Source organism: Heptranchias perlo, chromosome 25 (assembly GCF_035084215.1).
Source record: "Heptranchias perlo isolate sHepPer1 chromosome 25, sHepPer1.hap1, whole genome shotgun sequence".
In the NCBI taxonomy this organism is placed as follows: domain Eukaryota; kingdom Metazoa; phylum Chordata; class Chondrichthyes; order Hexanchiformes; family Hexanchidae; genus Heptranchias; species Heptranchias perlo.
The window spans coordinates 17,069,144-17,082,038 of record NC_090349.1 but is presented as its reverse complement, the minus strand read 5'-3'; the positions used below and the strand labels follow the sequence as shown (position 1 = coordinate 17,082,038).

The following is a 12,895-nucleotide window of genomic DNA, read 5'->3' as shown; positions in this document are numbered from 1 at the left end:
TTTAGTTCAGAATTGACTATAAGGGGTTGAAAGGTGACATTAAAACCTTAGATTTACTTGACGTTTGCTGACAATTAATTCTGAACAAATTGTAAAGTGTCTGCTATTTGAAGCTCATTGATGGTCATGGAACTAGTTCTTGGAATAAATGAGATAAATTATAAATTCATAATATTTGTGTTGATCTGCAGAATTGGGCTCTAAAGGGCAATTGAAATCATATTCTGGTTAAATTTGTCAAAAATCTACTGATCGAGATGAGTGGCATTAGTGCAGGAGTTCCTACTTTTTGGACAAAGTGTCAACATTAAGCACTACCCAATAAGGTATGATATGGATTAATTGCAGTGTAAAGCTCTACACTGCCCCATCAGTGTGTCAGCTCTAACTCTTAGTGCTTAACTGTGAGCAGTGCTACACTGTGGATTGCCCAAATCAATTTATTTAAGTTGGACACTTACAAGTATTAGAGAGAAGTGATTTCTATCATGAGAGTCTGGGCTGGATTATCCAGGTCCCAGTTGTGAAAAGGCAGTGTTCTAACCTATTGTACCACCCAGTCTCATAGTGCAAGTATTACAAGTGGATAGTGTACTTTCAGTGTGGACAGAGGTTTTCATGAGAGTATTACAAAGCATTTCATCTGACTAAACTTACAGTAGAAAAGTTGGGCATCTTTGTTTGGCCTTAATAAGGACCTCTATAATGCAATATCATTTTAAGCATTAAGATTTATAGACTGTCAAATCAGATGAGTGACAAATATATGCTGGAGATCACGGTCGTGGGTGTATTTTTTTTTAAACATGCGTCAAAATGAACGGTGACTAGAAAACCGATACTTTGAAGTCTGCAGCACCTCAAAACAATTAGTTTCATCAACGAATAAGAGAAACACTGACACGAATATGTCTTAAATGAGTAAGTAGAGGATGCATGATGAGGAACAGTAAGATACTCAAACAAAAACAGAAATGCTGAAAACACACAGCAAGTCAGTGAGCACCTATAACAAGAATGGCAAGTTAATATTTGGGGTATAACGCTTCGTCAGAACTTGGCTCATCTTCTGACTGACCTGGTGTGTGTTTCCAACATTTCTGCTGTTGCTTCGGATTTCCATTATTTGCAGCTTTTTGTTTTTTATTAGTAACATACTTAGTTGATAGAAAACTCGTAAGTGAAATGCATTGAGATTTTGGTGTTTGAAAATTAGTAAACGAGCAATGAAGACAATTGAATGCAATTCTTTTGTCTGCTACTTTAATGCAGGCATTAGTCCATTTAAAAAATGAGTTAACACCTGAATTTAAATAGCAATGGAATTTCATTCAAACCCATTAATCATTTGTATGCTAATATTTAAGAGCCCAATTTCAAGGCAAAAGATTCTTGAGTGCATTCTAAAGGTCAAATAATGCATTAATAATAATAAAGTAATTATCCAATAACAACCCAGAGCACTTTAATTCTTCTGGCATTTGAGCTCCCTCCTGGTATCTTCATGTCCCTGTGGAATCTTCACTTTGTATTTGGCTCGAGGAATAAAAGTTCTGTTGTGGTTTTGTCTGTTTTGGTACTTCGCAGAGGTCTGGAAGCAGATTGCCTACTTGTTCTCTTGGTCAGAGAATGCTGGGTAACATGTTAGAACCTAGATAAGAGAAAGAATAATAATTAGGAGGATGGTGAATATCTGCAATAATCTTCCAGGCAGGGTAGTAAAGGCAATAATATTTAGGTTAATTTGCAATATATCTGAATGGCAGGTTAGGATACCAAAGGGACAAGCATTGGTGTGTTGAACAGTCACAAAAGGCATCATGGGGTATGGGGAGAGAGCAGGAATATAGTATTGAGATAGAGGATCAGCCATGATCATATTGAATGGTGGAGCAGGCTCAAAGGGCCGAATGGCCTACTCCTGCTCCTATTTTCTATGTTTCTATTAAGAAGGAAAAAAAAGAGCATTTATATAGCCCCTTTCACTACCTCAGGATGTACCAAAGCACTGTACCGCCATTGAGGTGTATTTTAAAGTGTAGTCACTGTTGTAATGTAGGAAATAAGGCAGCCAATTTGCGCACAGCAAGATCCCATAAACAGCAATGAAATAATGACCGGGAAATCTGTTTTAGTGATATGTATTGGCCAGGACATCAGGGAGAGCTCCCATGTTTTTCTTCAAATAATGCAAATGGGATCTTTTACATCCACCTGAGAGGGCAGACAGGGCTTCGGTTTAATATCTCATCCAAAGGATGGCACCTTCAACAGTGCAGCACTCACTCAGTACTGCACTGAAGTATTACCCTGGATTATGTGCTCAAGTCTCTGGTGTGTGACCTGAACCCACAAACTTCTGAATCAGAGGCAAGAGTGCTTCCGGTCAGCCAAGGCTAACACCTAACGCTGATGTAGACTTATTATGGTGTTAAAAAAATTGTGTCAAAGGAGTTTGAATTAACTGAATGGCATAGAATCATAGAAAGGTTACAGCATGGAAGGAGGCCATTCGGTCCATCGAGTCCATGCTGGCTCTATGCAAGAGCAATCCAGCTAGTCCCACTCCTCCGCCCTATCCCCGTATCCCTGCAATTTTTTTCCTTTCAAGTACTTATCCAGTTCCGTTTTGAAGGCTATGATTGAATCTGCCTCCACCACCCACTCTAGCAGTGCATTCCGGATCCTAACCACTCGCTGTGTAAAAAAGTTTTTCCTCATATCACCTTTGGTTCTTTTGCCAATTACCTTAAATCTAGGTCCTCTGGTTCTTGACCCTTCCACCAATGGGAACAGTTTCTCTCTATCTACTCTGTCTAGACCCTTCATTATTTTGAATACCTCTATCAAATCCCTTCTCAACCTTCTCTGTTCCAAGGAAAATAACCCCAGCTTCTCCAGTCTATCCATGTAACTAAAGTCCCTCATCCCTGGAATCACTCTGGTAAATCTCTTCTGCACTCACTCTAAGGCCTTCACATCTTTCCTAAAGTGTGGTGCCCAGAACTGGACATAGTACTTCAGTTGTGGCTGAACCAGTGTTTTATAAAGGTTCATCATGACTTCCTTGCTTTTGTAACCTATGCTGCTATTTATAACGCCCAGGATCCCATATGCTTTTTTAACTGCTTTCGCAATGTGCCCTGCCACGTTCAACGATTTGTGTACATATACCCCTAGATCTCTCTGTTCCTGTGCCCTTTTTAGAATTGTACCCTTTAGTTTATATTGCCTCTCCTCATTCTTCCTACCCAAATGTATCACTGCATTTTTCTGGAAAATGGAACTATAATCTGCAGGGATAGACTAAATCATTGAGTAAGCATGGCAGCAAGCTAATTTACATATTTTTAAACTATTTAAAAAAATTTATAGCCCACTATATATTTCTGTTAAGTTGTCTAACTAATGTCATGCTGTAACATCCAATTCCGGAATAATGATTTTATTTTGAACTATAACATCAAGGATAATTTTTTAAAACTTCAGCGCAATTATGCTTTCACTTACAAGATAACTGTTATTTTATTTTTAATCAGAGGAAATGAATCCTGAAATACAGTAAAATGTACCTTTTATTATAGACCAGGATCTAGTCACTGGGCTAGGGCAAAAGCTGCAGCAGCCCAAATGCACCAGATGCAGCAGGGAATCAATGAGAGAAGCCATGAATGCTGGAGATGGCAGAGTAAGTGCCCCAAGGAAATGGAGATGAAGGGCTAACATTAAGTGCTTTGAAGGATTGGCTCTGCTTTGTTACTGATAATTACTTTATTGTTATTAATGCATTATTTGACCGTTAGAATGCACTCAAGAATCTTTTGCCTTGAAATTGGGCTCTTAAATATTAGCATCCAAATGATTAATGGGTTTGGATGAAATTCTGTTGCTATTTTAATTCAGGTGTTAACTCATGGAAACACAAGGTCACCTGCCACAACAGATTGAAGGCAGATGATTACCCCACCCCAAAGGATTGCAGATAGAAGATTTAATGCCCCTAAAATATTAGCAATGGTAGGCTAAACAGCTGAATAATTAGAGACTGAGGCAAAACCAAACTGAAGGATATAATGAGCTAAATATACTGGGGGTGAAATTCGACTTGGGCGGGGGTGCAAAACGGGCGGTATCGCATCTGCTGCCCGTTATACGTCCCCATTGACTTCAATGGAACTAAATATCAAGTGGGGTGTATAAACCGGCGGCAGATGTGATACTGCCTGTTTTGCGTCCCCACCCAAGTCAAATTTCACCCCCACTGACTTGGTTTGGGTATGTTTATACAGCAACTTTAATGTTTTCTACTTTGTAATGATGCTAATGTTGCAGGATAAACTGAGACTGGTGGCTGGCCTGACACCGGCTAGAATCTCTCCTGGGCAGCAGAATAGCTGTTCCAGCCAGGCCGCATAAATAGGGCCCTGCCAAGTTTAAAAGTAAATCGCTCCAAGTCAGTCAGTAAGTGGAATTTGTTAGCCTCAGTCTTACTTGTAAGAGGAATTGTCACAATTTATACACTATAGATAGACTATTTTGTGGAAATTTACACAAAATGTGGAGGGTTACATTTGTGGTGATAAATTAATTTATCCATTGATAATGATATGATACCCCATTGTGATGAACCCAAATAAAAACCAGTAACATTTCCCTGTAGTATTCTCTTCATTATATTTTCATGAAGTGAAAATTGTTAAAGTCCTTTTGCAAATGAAAGTTAAAGCTATCACACTGTTATACTACAACAATTATAGTTTTAAATGAAAAAGCTCAACATGGTATTAACTAATTAACATTATCATTGCTGTTATTCTATTTTATAGCTACAGATAATATTTGTGGGACTGTGTGATACTGCTGTTAGCCCCCATTTTGGATGATCTATTCCTTGTTTTGACAACTACCACATACCACTCTCGATACAGCTGGCTGTTCTGATGCTGCTTTATGCCTTGTCCTGCCAGACAGTATTTGTATTGTTGCTTTTATCGCATCCAAAAGCCAATAAATGTCTTACTACTTTTTCATTTTTTTTTGCATTATTTTGCAAAATGAATACCTCACTTTCAAAAGCCATTCATTTGTTTTCCGGTTACAAATAATGAATCTGTCAGAAAGGGATGATTGCTTTACAAATTAATTATTATTCAAGATGAACTAATTTCACAAGCACAAAATGTAATTGCTGTGGAAGGAAATCCTATTGTATGGTAATAATGCAGGAAACGCTACCTCATGTCCTCAAGATAAAAGGAGAACAATGAAATATTCTGGTCATCTGCATAGTTTCAATGGGAGAAAAGAATACAGAGACAGTAAAGGTACTTTCAGAATACATTTGATTCTCTTATAATAAAATTTCCTGTGTCTATGATCCATGCAACAGCTGTTGAGTCTGTCCTGTATCACGTAACCATTGAGCTACTAGACAATTTTCTCCTTTCTCATTTGATAAATGTTTACACCTCTGTATTTTTCACCTTGGTTACGTTCTACTTTAGTTATTCACTAGTCATATTATGCAAAGCTTTTCTCCCCAATTTCAGTTTTCTCCCCAATCCCCCCCATATAAATTCTGAGAAACAAGCACCATGACAGTCCTTCACCCGTAGCACTATGTACCCCTAAAAATAAAAAAGTTGTCACACAAAAACTGTATTAAAAAAAATGAAAAATAAAATCACAAACCTACTTTTCCTCCGGCAACTCCCCCCCCGCCCAACTCCTTCACAAACAGCACCAATAATTCCCTATGGCTTCTGAATATCTGGTACACCCTATATCACCATACTTTACATTCACCACCCAATCTGGTACAGCCCACATCACCATACTTTACATTCGCCCATGTTCAGAGGCCCATTGCATGGACTCGATGTAAGCAAACGAAAAGCACATGTGCAGGAGTCTGTTTGAAATGTAATAGATTAAAATTCCAGGGAGCCCGCATGTGCCCAGGTCAAAAGTTCCTTTTTTTAAAAATAGCAAACCGTAAACCTTTGACACTGTACACTTGTTGATTACCTTTTGCTGTTCTGTACGTTGTCTTATTTGTTGCCTGTAACTCATAAAATATGAAGTTAGTGTGGTAAGTAAATGTTAGTTTAATACCGAGGCAAATTTGGTTTAGGATCTATGGGAACGATCAGACGTGTAAAAATATGTTGGGTCATTGTCAGTTTCTGTGTGAATTTCAAGTTCTGACTGGTGTGAGGTGGCCCATTCCTGCACACGATGAAATATGGGGACCATACAGTAAACAAAGCAATATATAAAATTAAGGACTTGCTAGATCTTTGACTTTTAGGTATTTTGTTGGTTGGGGAAGGGATCAGCCAGATATTATTTACTATTGTTAAATCTGTTTCACTTGAGCGGTGCCTGACCAATTTAGGAGGGGCGTATTCAACTGCAATGTTTATCAGCAGAAGTTGAAAGCCAACAAGAATAAATAAGGCAAACCTCCTACAGAAAAAGATTATTTGATATTAAGACTAATAGAAAACAGTTTGTAAACTCCTAGAGGTAGAAATTCGACTTGGGCAGAAGGTCAAAACAGACGCTATTGGATTGGCTGCCCGTTATACACCCCGCCTGATATTCAGTTCCATTCACTGCATTGGAACCAAATATTGGCGGGCGTAAAACGGGCGGCAGATGTAATACCGCCCACCTTGAGCTACCATCCAGGTCGAATTTCACTCCCCTAAAGTTTACGTTGAGCTTAATATTGGAACTGAAAAGTTAATGGGTAAATTCAAAAATAAATTTGCGGCCAAAAATGTTTGGAATGAATCATCACAGATGTCTTTCGGAGTCTTGCTGTGAGGGTGGTATAAGCTTATATTTGGGTCGAGACTGCACTTGTTATGTACAATTTTGAACAGCTTTACTCCATGCTCCAGCAAGGAAAAGGAGGGTGGATGTTCCAGATTTGTATTGTTTGTAGTGTGCCTGTACTGCTTCATTCAATAACTGTCCTCCTGGACAATCCAGCTGTAGATTCTCTAGAAGTCTGAATGCAGAGCAAATCACAGCTGTTTCACCGGTGTTGTAATCTACAGTGAACTTGTAGCACATTTTGGAACTAAGCAATGTTCTGCCTGATGCAGCCACTGCACCATTGTAAGGTTATGTCACGCATGTGTCCGGAGGGTTGCGAATAAAGCACGTGCACAAAAGCAAATCCACAAACATTTTGGTGAAAAATGTTTGATATTATGTGATAAAAAAGGAATTTGAAAAATAAAGATGGTATCAAACAGGGGCTGGATCTTTACTGGGTAGCTTTAGCTTAGATGTAAGGCAGCATTGAATGAGCTCTACCTCTGTCCTATTACAGTGACCACCTTTAAGGAAATGTGCGACAAGAGGAGCATTCTAGTTAAAATTCTGTCACAAATAACATCATTGGAGATAAGAAACTATTAGAAGACTATTGAATTAGGAGCCGGTGCTAGATTATTTAATTGTCAATTTTAATATAATCTTAATATTTAATAATGTCATATTTCAGTTTGAATGCATTGTGTAGTTAGCTAATTCTCCCTCATTCTCCCATTTAAAAGAGCCAATTAATTGATTATTCCTCTTGATAAATTCCCTCGAGTCATTATTTACAAAAATCTAGCCATCAAAAATAAAGGCCCTCTAAACTTATCTGTTACTGTAACTATAGAAGAGTGTTTCTTTAAATAAGCATTTTCTAACAGTTGTGTTACTTCCAAGTGTGCAGACAGTATGGGGTATAAAATAGTGAGGGGAGATTGTTCTTATGCATCATCAGGACTACTTGACATTTTAGACTGGGTAAAACTATATCCTTCAAACTGATTGGCCCAAAGAACAACAACAACTTGTACTTAAGTGCCATCTTTAACTGAGTGGAACACCCCATGATCCTTCACAGAGGCAAGCAATAACAGGAGAAGAGTTAAGGGAGGTGACTGAAGGCATCGTAAAAAAAGGTGAATATCACATAGAAACATAGAAAATAGGAGCAAGAGTAGGCCATTTGGCCCTTCGGGCCTGCTCCGCCATTCAAAATGATCATGGCTGATCGTTTAACTCAGTACCCTGTTCCCGCCTTTTCCCCATATCCCTCGATCCCTTTAGCATTAAGAAATATATCTATCTCCTTCTTGAATACATCTAATGACTTGGCCTCCACTGCCTTCTGTGGTAGAGAATTCCACAGGTTCACCACCCTCTGAGTGAAGAAATTTCTCCTCATCTCGGTTCTAAATGGCATACCCCCTATCCTGAGACTATACCCTGTATCCTGAGATTAAGTAGACTTTTGAAGGTAGGGACGTAGATAAGAAGTTTTGTTGTTAATCCTTCATGAGAAACAGAAAGGTTTACTGTGATGCGTGCAGGCAAATTGTAATTTTCCTATGTTTCCTTGATATTTCTCACTGACCCAGTAGTTGTATCTGTGGAAAATGAAGAACTGTGTTGTATTTGAAATATATCTCCACCATTTTATAAGAGATTGTCATTTTTCACAGGTTTGAAGAATTTGCAATGGGTGCTAGAAATTGAAATTTAATCGATCCTACAGTAAAAGAAAGAAAGACTTGCATTTATGTAGCGCCTTTAATGACCTCAAGACCCCCCAAAGTGCTTACAGCCACTGAAGTACTTTTGAAGTGTAGTCACTGTTGTAACGAAGAAAGCAATTTACGTACAGCAAGCTCCCAGCACAGCATTGTGATAATGACCAGATAATCTGTTTTAGTAATGTTAGTTGAGGGATAAATATTGGTCAGGACACAGGGGAGAATGACCCTACTCTTCTTCAAATAGTGCTATGGGATCTTTTACCCAAGAGGGCAGACTGGGCCTCGATTTAACGCCTCATCCGAAAGACAGTACCTCCGACGGTGCAGCATTCCCGTAGTACTGTATTGCAGTGTCAGCCTAGACTTTGTGCTTAAGTCTCTGGAGTGGGACTTGAACCCACAACATTCTGGCTCAGAGGCAAGAGTACTACCACTGAGCCACGGCTGAAACCATAGCAAGTTATTCAAAAACTGATCAAAGCTGAACAAAGTCAGAAAGATTTTGCACCTCTGAGTGTCCTGTTCTAATTGCTTCTGTAGTCATTATGAATTATAGGCAGTGAATCTTTCATTACATTTGGGGGCTAATATTGTACCTGTGGATAGGTCTTTGCTGATTTGTTGCCTTTGTATCATTCTGCCAGAGCGAAGAAAAAGAACAAACCTCTAAACCTGAAGATTCACAATAGTGTTGGTAGCTGCGAGAATATTCCTGCTCAGCGTTCCCCTCTTCTCTCCGAACGCTCTTTGCGCTCCTTCTTTGTGGGATACCCGTCTTTTCTTCCTTCTACTCCACCTGTTCACACTGAAGCCAGTTTCTCATCAAGTAAGTAATACAAGTCATTTTAAATTGATCGTTGGATGAAAAAGGGGTATATTACAGGTCAAAATTTAGCCACTTCATTTTGAAAGAACATAGGTCATCTATTTTGGAATCTTAAAGCCACATTATTTTTAATCCCATCACTCCTTTAATATTGTGTTAGTTTAGTCATTTGTTTTTCTTCCAAAAATAAATACATGTACTGGGATAAATTTGGAGAGTTGCAATTATTGATTCAGTAGTGTAACGTTTAGAAGATATCCTGCTAAAGCTATACTAGCTATCGGTAACCAAAGGTGATATATTTGAATCTGTGATATTACATTGCTTATTGATTTCAGGCTACAGCATACCCTGATAATCACAACAGAGTAACATCCAGTTCAAGATCTGACAGGAAATTCATTGAATAAGCTAATGATAGGCAGTGTATCTTAAATGGAGCAGAGCTTGATTTTAAGGTTCTCGAAGTTTTTTGATCTTTACAGTGTTTGATTTCAAAGTGATGTCGTCAGTAAAGGGCCGAACGACAATAAAATTTTAATACCTTCTCAAAAGAAAAGCACTGGTGTTCCAGGAAATACAGTAATTAAAATGGAAGCTATCGGAATTTGTTTAAAGTTTCACCCAGTCAGCTCTGGTAATTATGGTCAAAGTCTGCCATGTTTGTGCATTAGCAGGAACTTTTGCAAATTATTTTTTGGAATAGGGAGAGGGCTCTTAGTAATACTTATTATTAAGTGTAGAAAACTTTAGTTGGAATAAACACAAAGATATTGACTAGAAGATAAAAGGGGCATTTGTCTCAGTTGTTGATTCATATCGGTACCTGGGGTCATAGTGGACACAAGCTTCATCCTGGATACAGTCCTTTCGGACTATACTGAGAAGTGGCATGGAGCACTTTGCTTTTTCTTGTCTTTCTTAAATGACAGTAAAGTTCCAAGGCAGGTTTTATATATATATATATGGCATGTGTCGAAACAGTTCTGCTTCATGGATCAGAGCTTCCAAGTATGGTACAAAGGGGCTTCCTTTGGCCCATGTGTAAGATTCAGGATTAAGGTAAGATGTGGATTTGTGGCATAAAGGACGGTTGCAGGGAAGGAGGGCTCTAGCCCATACCAACCTGTCACTGAGCACCTTGGAAGGGTAGTCAACATCAGCAGGTTTGACATGTCCTCAACACGAGGACCTGAATTAAGCAGCCAGGATGAGTGATTCTGGTATGTGGCATTGAATTTGGATATCTAGAGCATCAAGCTGACCTGTGTAGGTCCTTCCACGCTGCTGATGGCAGATGTCCATCATCTCATCATGAAATTGTGAGACTTGGAATAACAGCTGCTGGAAGACGTTATCTGGAGGCTGGGTATGAAAACACATGCTGATATATCTAGGGTAAATATTACCTACCTTGATTGGCTATGGCAAGAAGCTGTTGCTGAGGCTCCACTCCTCCAAGTGGTGGACCTGCCCGGTGGTATTTGATCGTGCCCATACCAGTGTGTGCTTAAGATCTCTGGACTTTGTTAAGTGGGTTGTGTCCCTATGTGAAAATAGTGTACTTTCCATATTGGGTAAACAGCAGTTCCACCTTTTGGATTTCTCAGTAGCTTAGTTTGGAGACTCTTAATTATCTAGTGAGAGGTTTCCACATGTCAGACTCTGGTTGTAGAAAAATAAAGTCTTGAGGCCCAATTACCAAACTGACATCATTGAAAATCTCAAGATCAACCACAATACATATGAATTCAATCTAAGTACTTTAGCAACTATAGAATGTATACTTGAAAGCATTGCTAACTCTTTTCAGATGTACAGAGACTACATGAAACTGTGTTCAAGCAGCATTCATTTCACGTGACAGCTATAAAGTGTGGAGATTACACTTGAGAATATTCCTGTTCAAATTTCATCTTGTATTTTAATATTGTTTTTAATATTTTCCAGCCGATTTTGTCTGATGCAGCTGGACTATTGCAAAACCCAACAGATATGAGCCTAGAAATTCTGGCCTGTTTTGGGGGCTGAATTAGCTTAATCATGTGGGGGATGGGTGATGAATTTGGGGTGGAACCCCTTTCTACAGTGCATCTGCCCCTTCCTTGCTTCATTGAGAAATTCCAACGGAGGGACCACAAGTGCTTCTACCAATATGATTTTACTTTTGGGGTTTGGGACTGCTGGGATACCGGGCTAACCCGTAATCCTGCTAATTCTGCCTGGCATACAGCCAGTAGTACATACGCCTGCATGAAGTAGGTAAATTTGCCCACTCACGGCACTTACACATTTGCGTAAGTGCTGTAATCAGGCTCCACACTGTCATGTCCCAACACTAATCCATCTCAGAGAGATTGATTGCCGTTTGAGAAGCGGCACGTTGGCTTTAGAGCTGCTGCAACTTGGATTTTTTTTTTTTGCTTTATAGACTCTCAGGCCAAACCAGCTTCTGCCTCTCCTCGATGGAGCGGAGAGACGTTGCTCTAATATCCTGCTGGCCCCATGGGGCAGGCACCCCAGCAGCACCATGAATGGTACGAGCACCCACCCCTAACATGCAAATAACCCAAGATTTGGAATGGAGTTTGGATGAGGGCAGATGGGCAGGCAGTAGTTATTTCCGTATTCCGTAGCACAAAGAACTGGGTCCACACGACCAAGCTCACTTCACTTAGGTTCCTTACATTCATTAAAGAGACTTTCATCCCTACAGTATGTGGCGTAAAGACAGGATGTTAACCCAATGCACCACCCAATTTTTATAAAAGCAATATATATATGCATAAATCAGTCAACATTGTGCTACACTCTTATACATTCCTAAAGTGAAATTCATTGCCTGTTTGATGTCAAGTTGTTGCAGCAGAAGCAAAGCTTTCTCTTGGAGGTCTGATTAAAGGGATAGGTTACTGGATCTCATATCTGTGTGGACAGCCTAGCATACAAGGCTACGGACCAAATGCTGGAATATGGGATTAGAGTAGACAGGGCTGATGGCTGGCGCGGACACGATGGGCCGAAGGGCCTCTATCCGTGCTGTATAACTCTATGACTCTATGACTCTTGAATTCCAAATTGTAAATATTTACACACTGCTGAATCAAACAACAGGTTTATACATTTCCAAGAATTTCAGTAATATGCAATACAAAAAGCTTGTACTATCACTGTGACAAATATAAATGTGTGTAGTTTATACAGCATATATAAAAGTGAGGTTTGAGCAGAATTTTCATTTCTAATTATTTTTAAGTATGAGCATACTATGGCACACATATTAACTACGCCAGCGTTTCATGTTGCAGCTGTGTTTCAGCAAGTGATGTGTTGAAATGTGTTAATCTAGAAATAGGAGCCTGAAGTGACCGTGTCAGGGGACTGCAAATGGCAAAAAGTAGTGCAAATTAAACTGTAATTGTTCCGGATGGAACATTACACACCGTCGACTCAAAGCTAGAACAATATGTTCTAATTCATCTTTTGCTACTTATCCTGCCAA

The 12,895-nt window shown here is 39.3% G+C and overlaps 1 protein-coding gene across 1 annotated transcript in view; it reads left to right on the top strand.

Moving 5' to 3' along the window:
• Window positions 1-12,895, top strand: part of ksr2 (kinase suppressor of ras 2) — a 330,233-nt gene that overhangs the window by 154,302 nt on the left and 163,036 nt on the right. Inside the window, exon 5 of the mRNA XM_068005691.1 lies at window positions 9,212-9,393. Within this exon, the coding sequence (XP_067861792.1) occupies window positions 9,212-9,393 (182 nt within the window). The remainder of the gene's footprint in view (window positions 1-9,211; window positions 9,394-12,895) is intronic.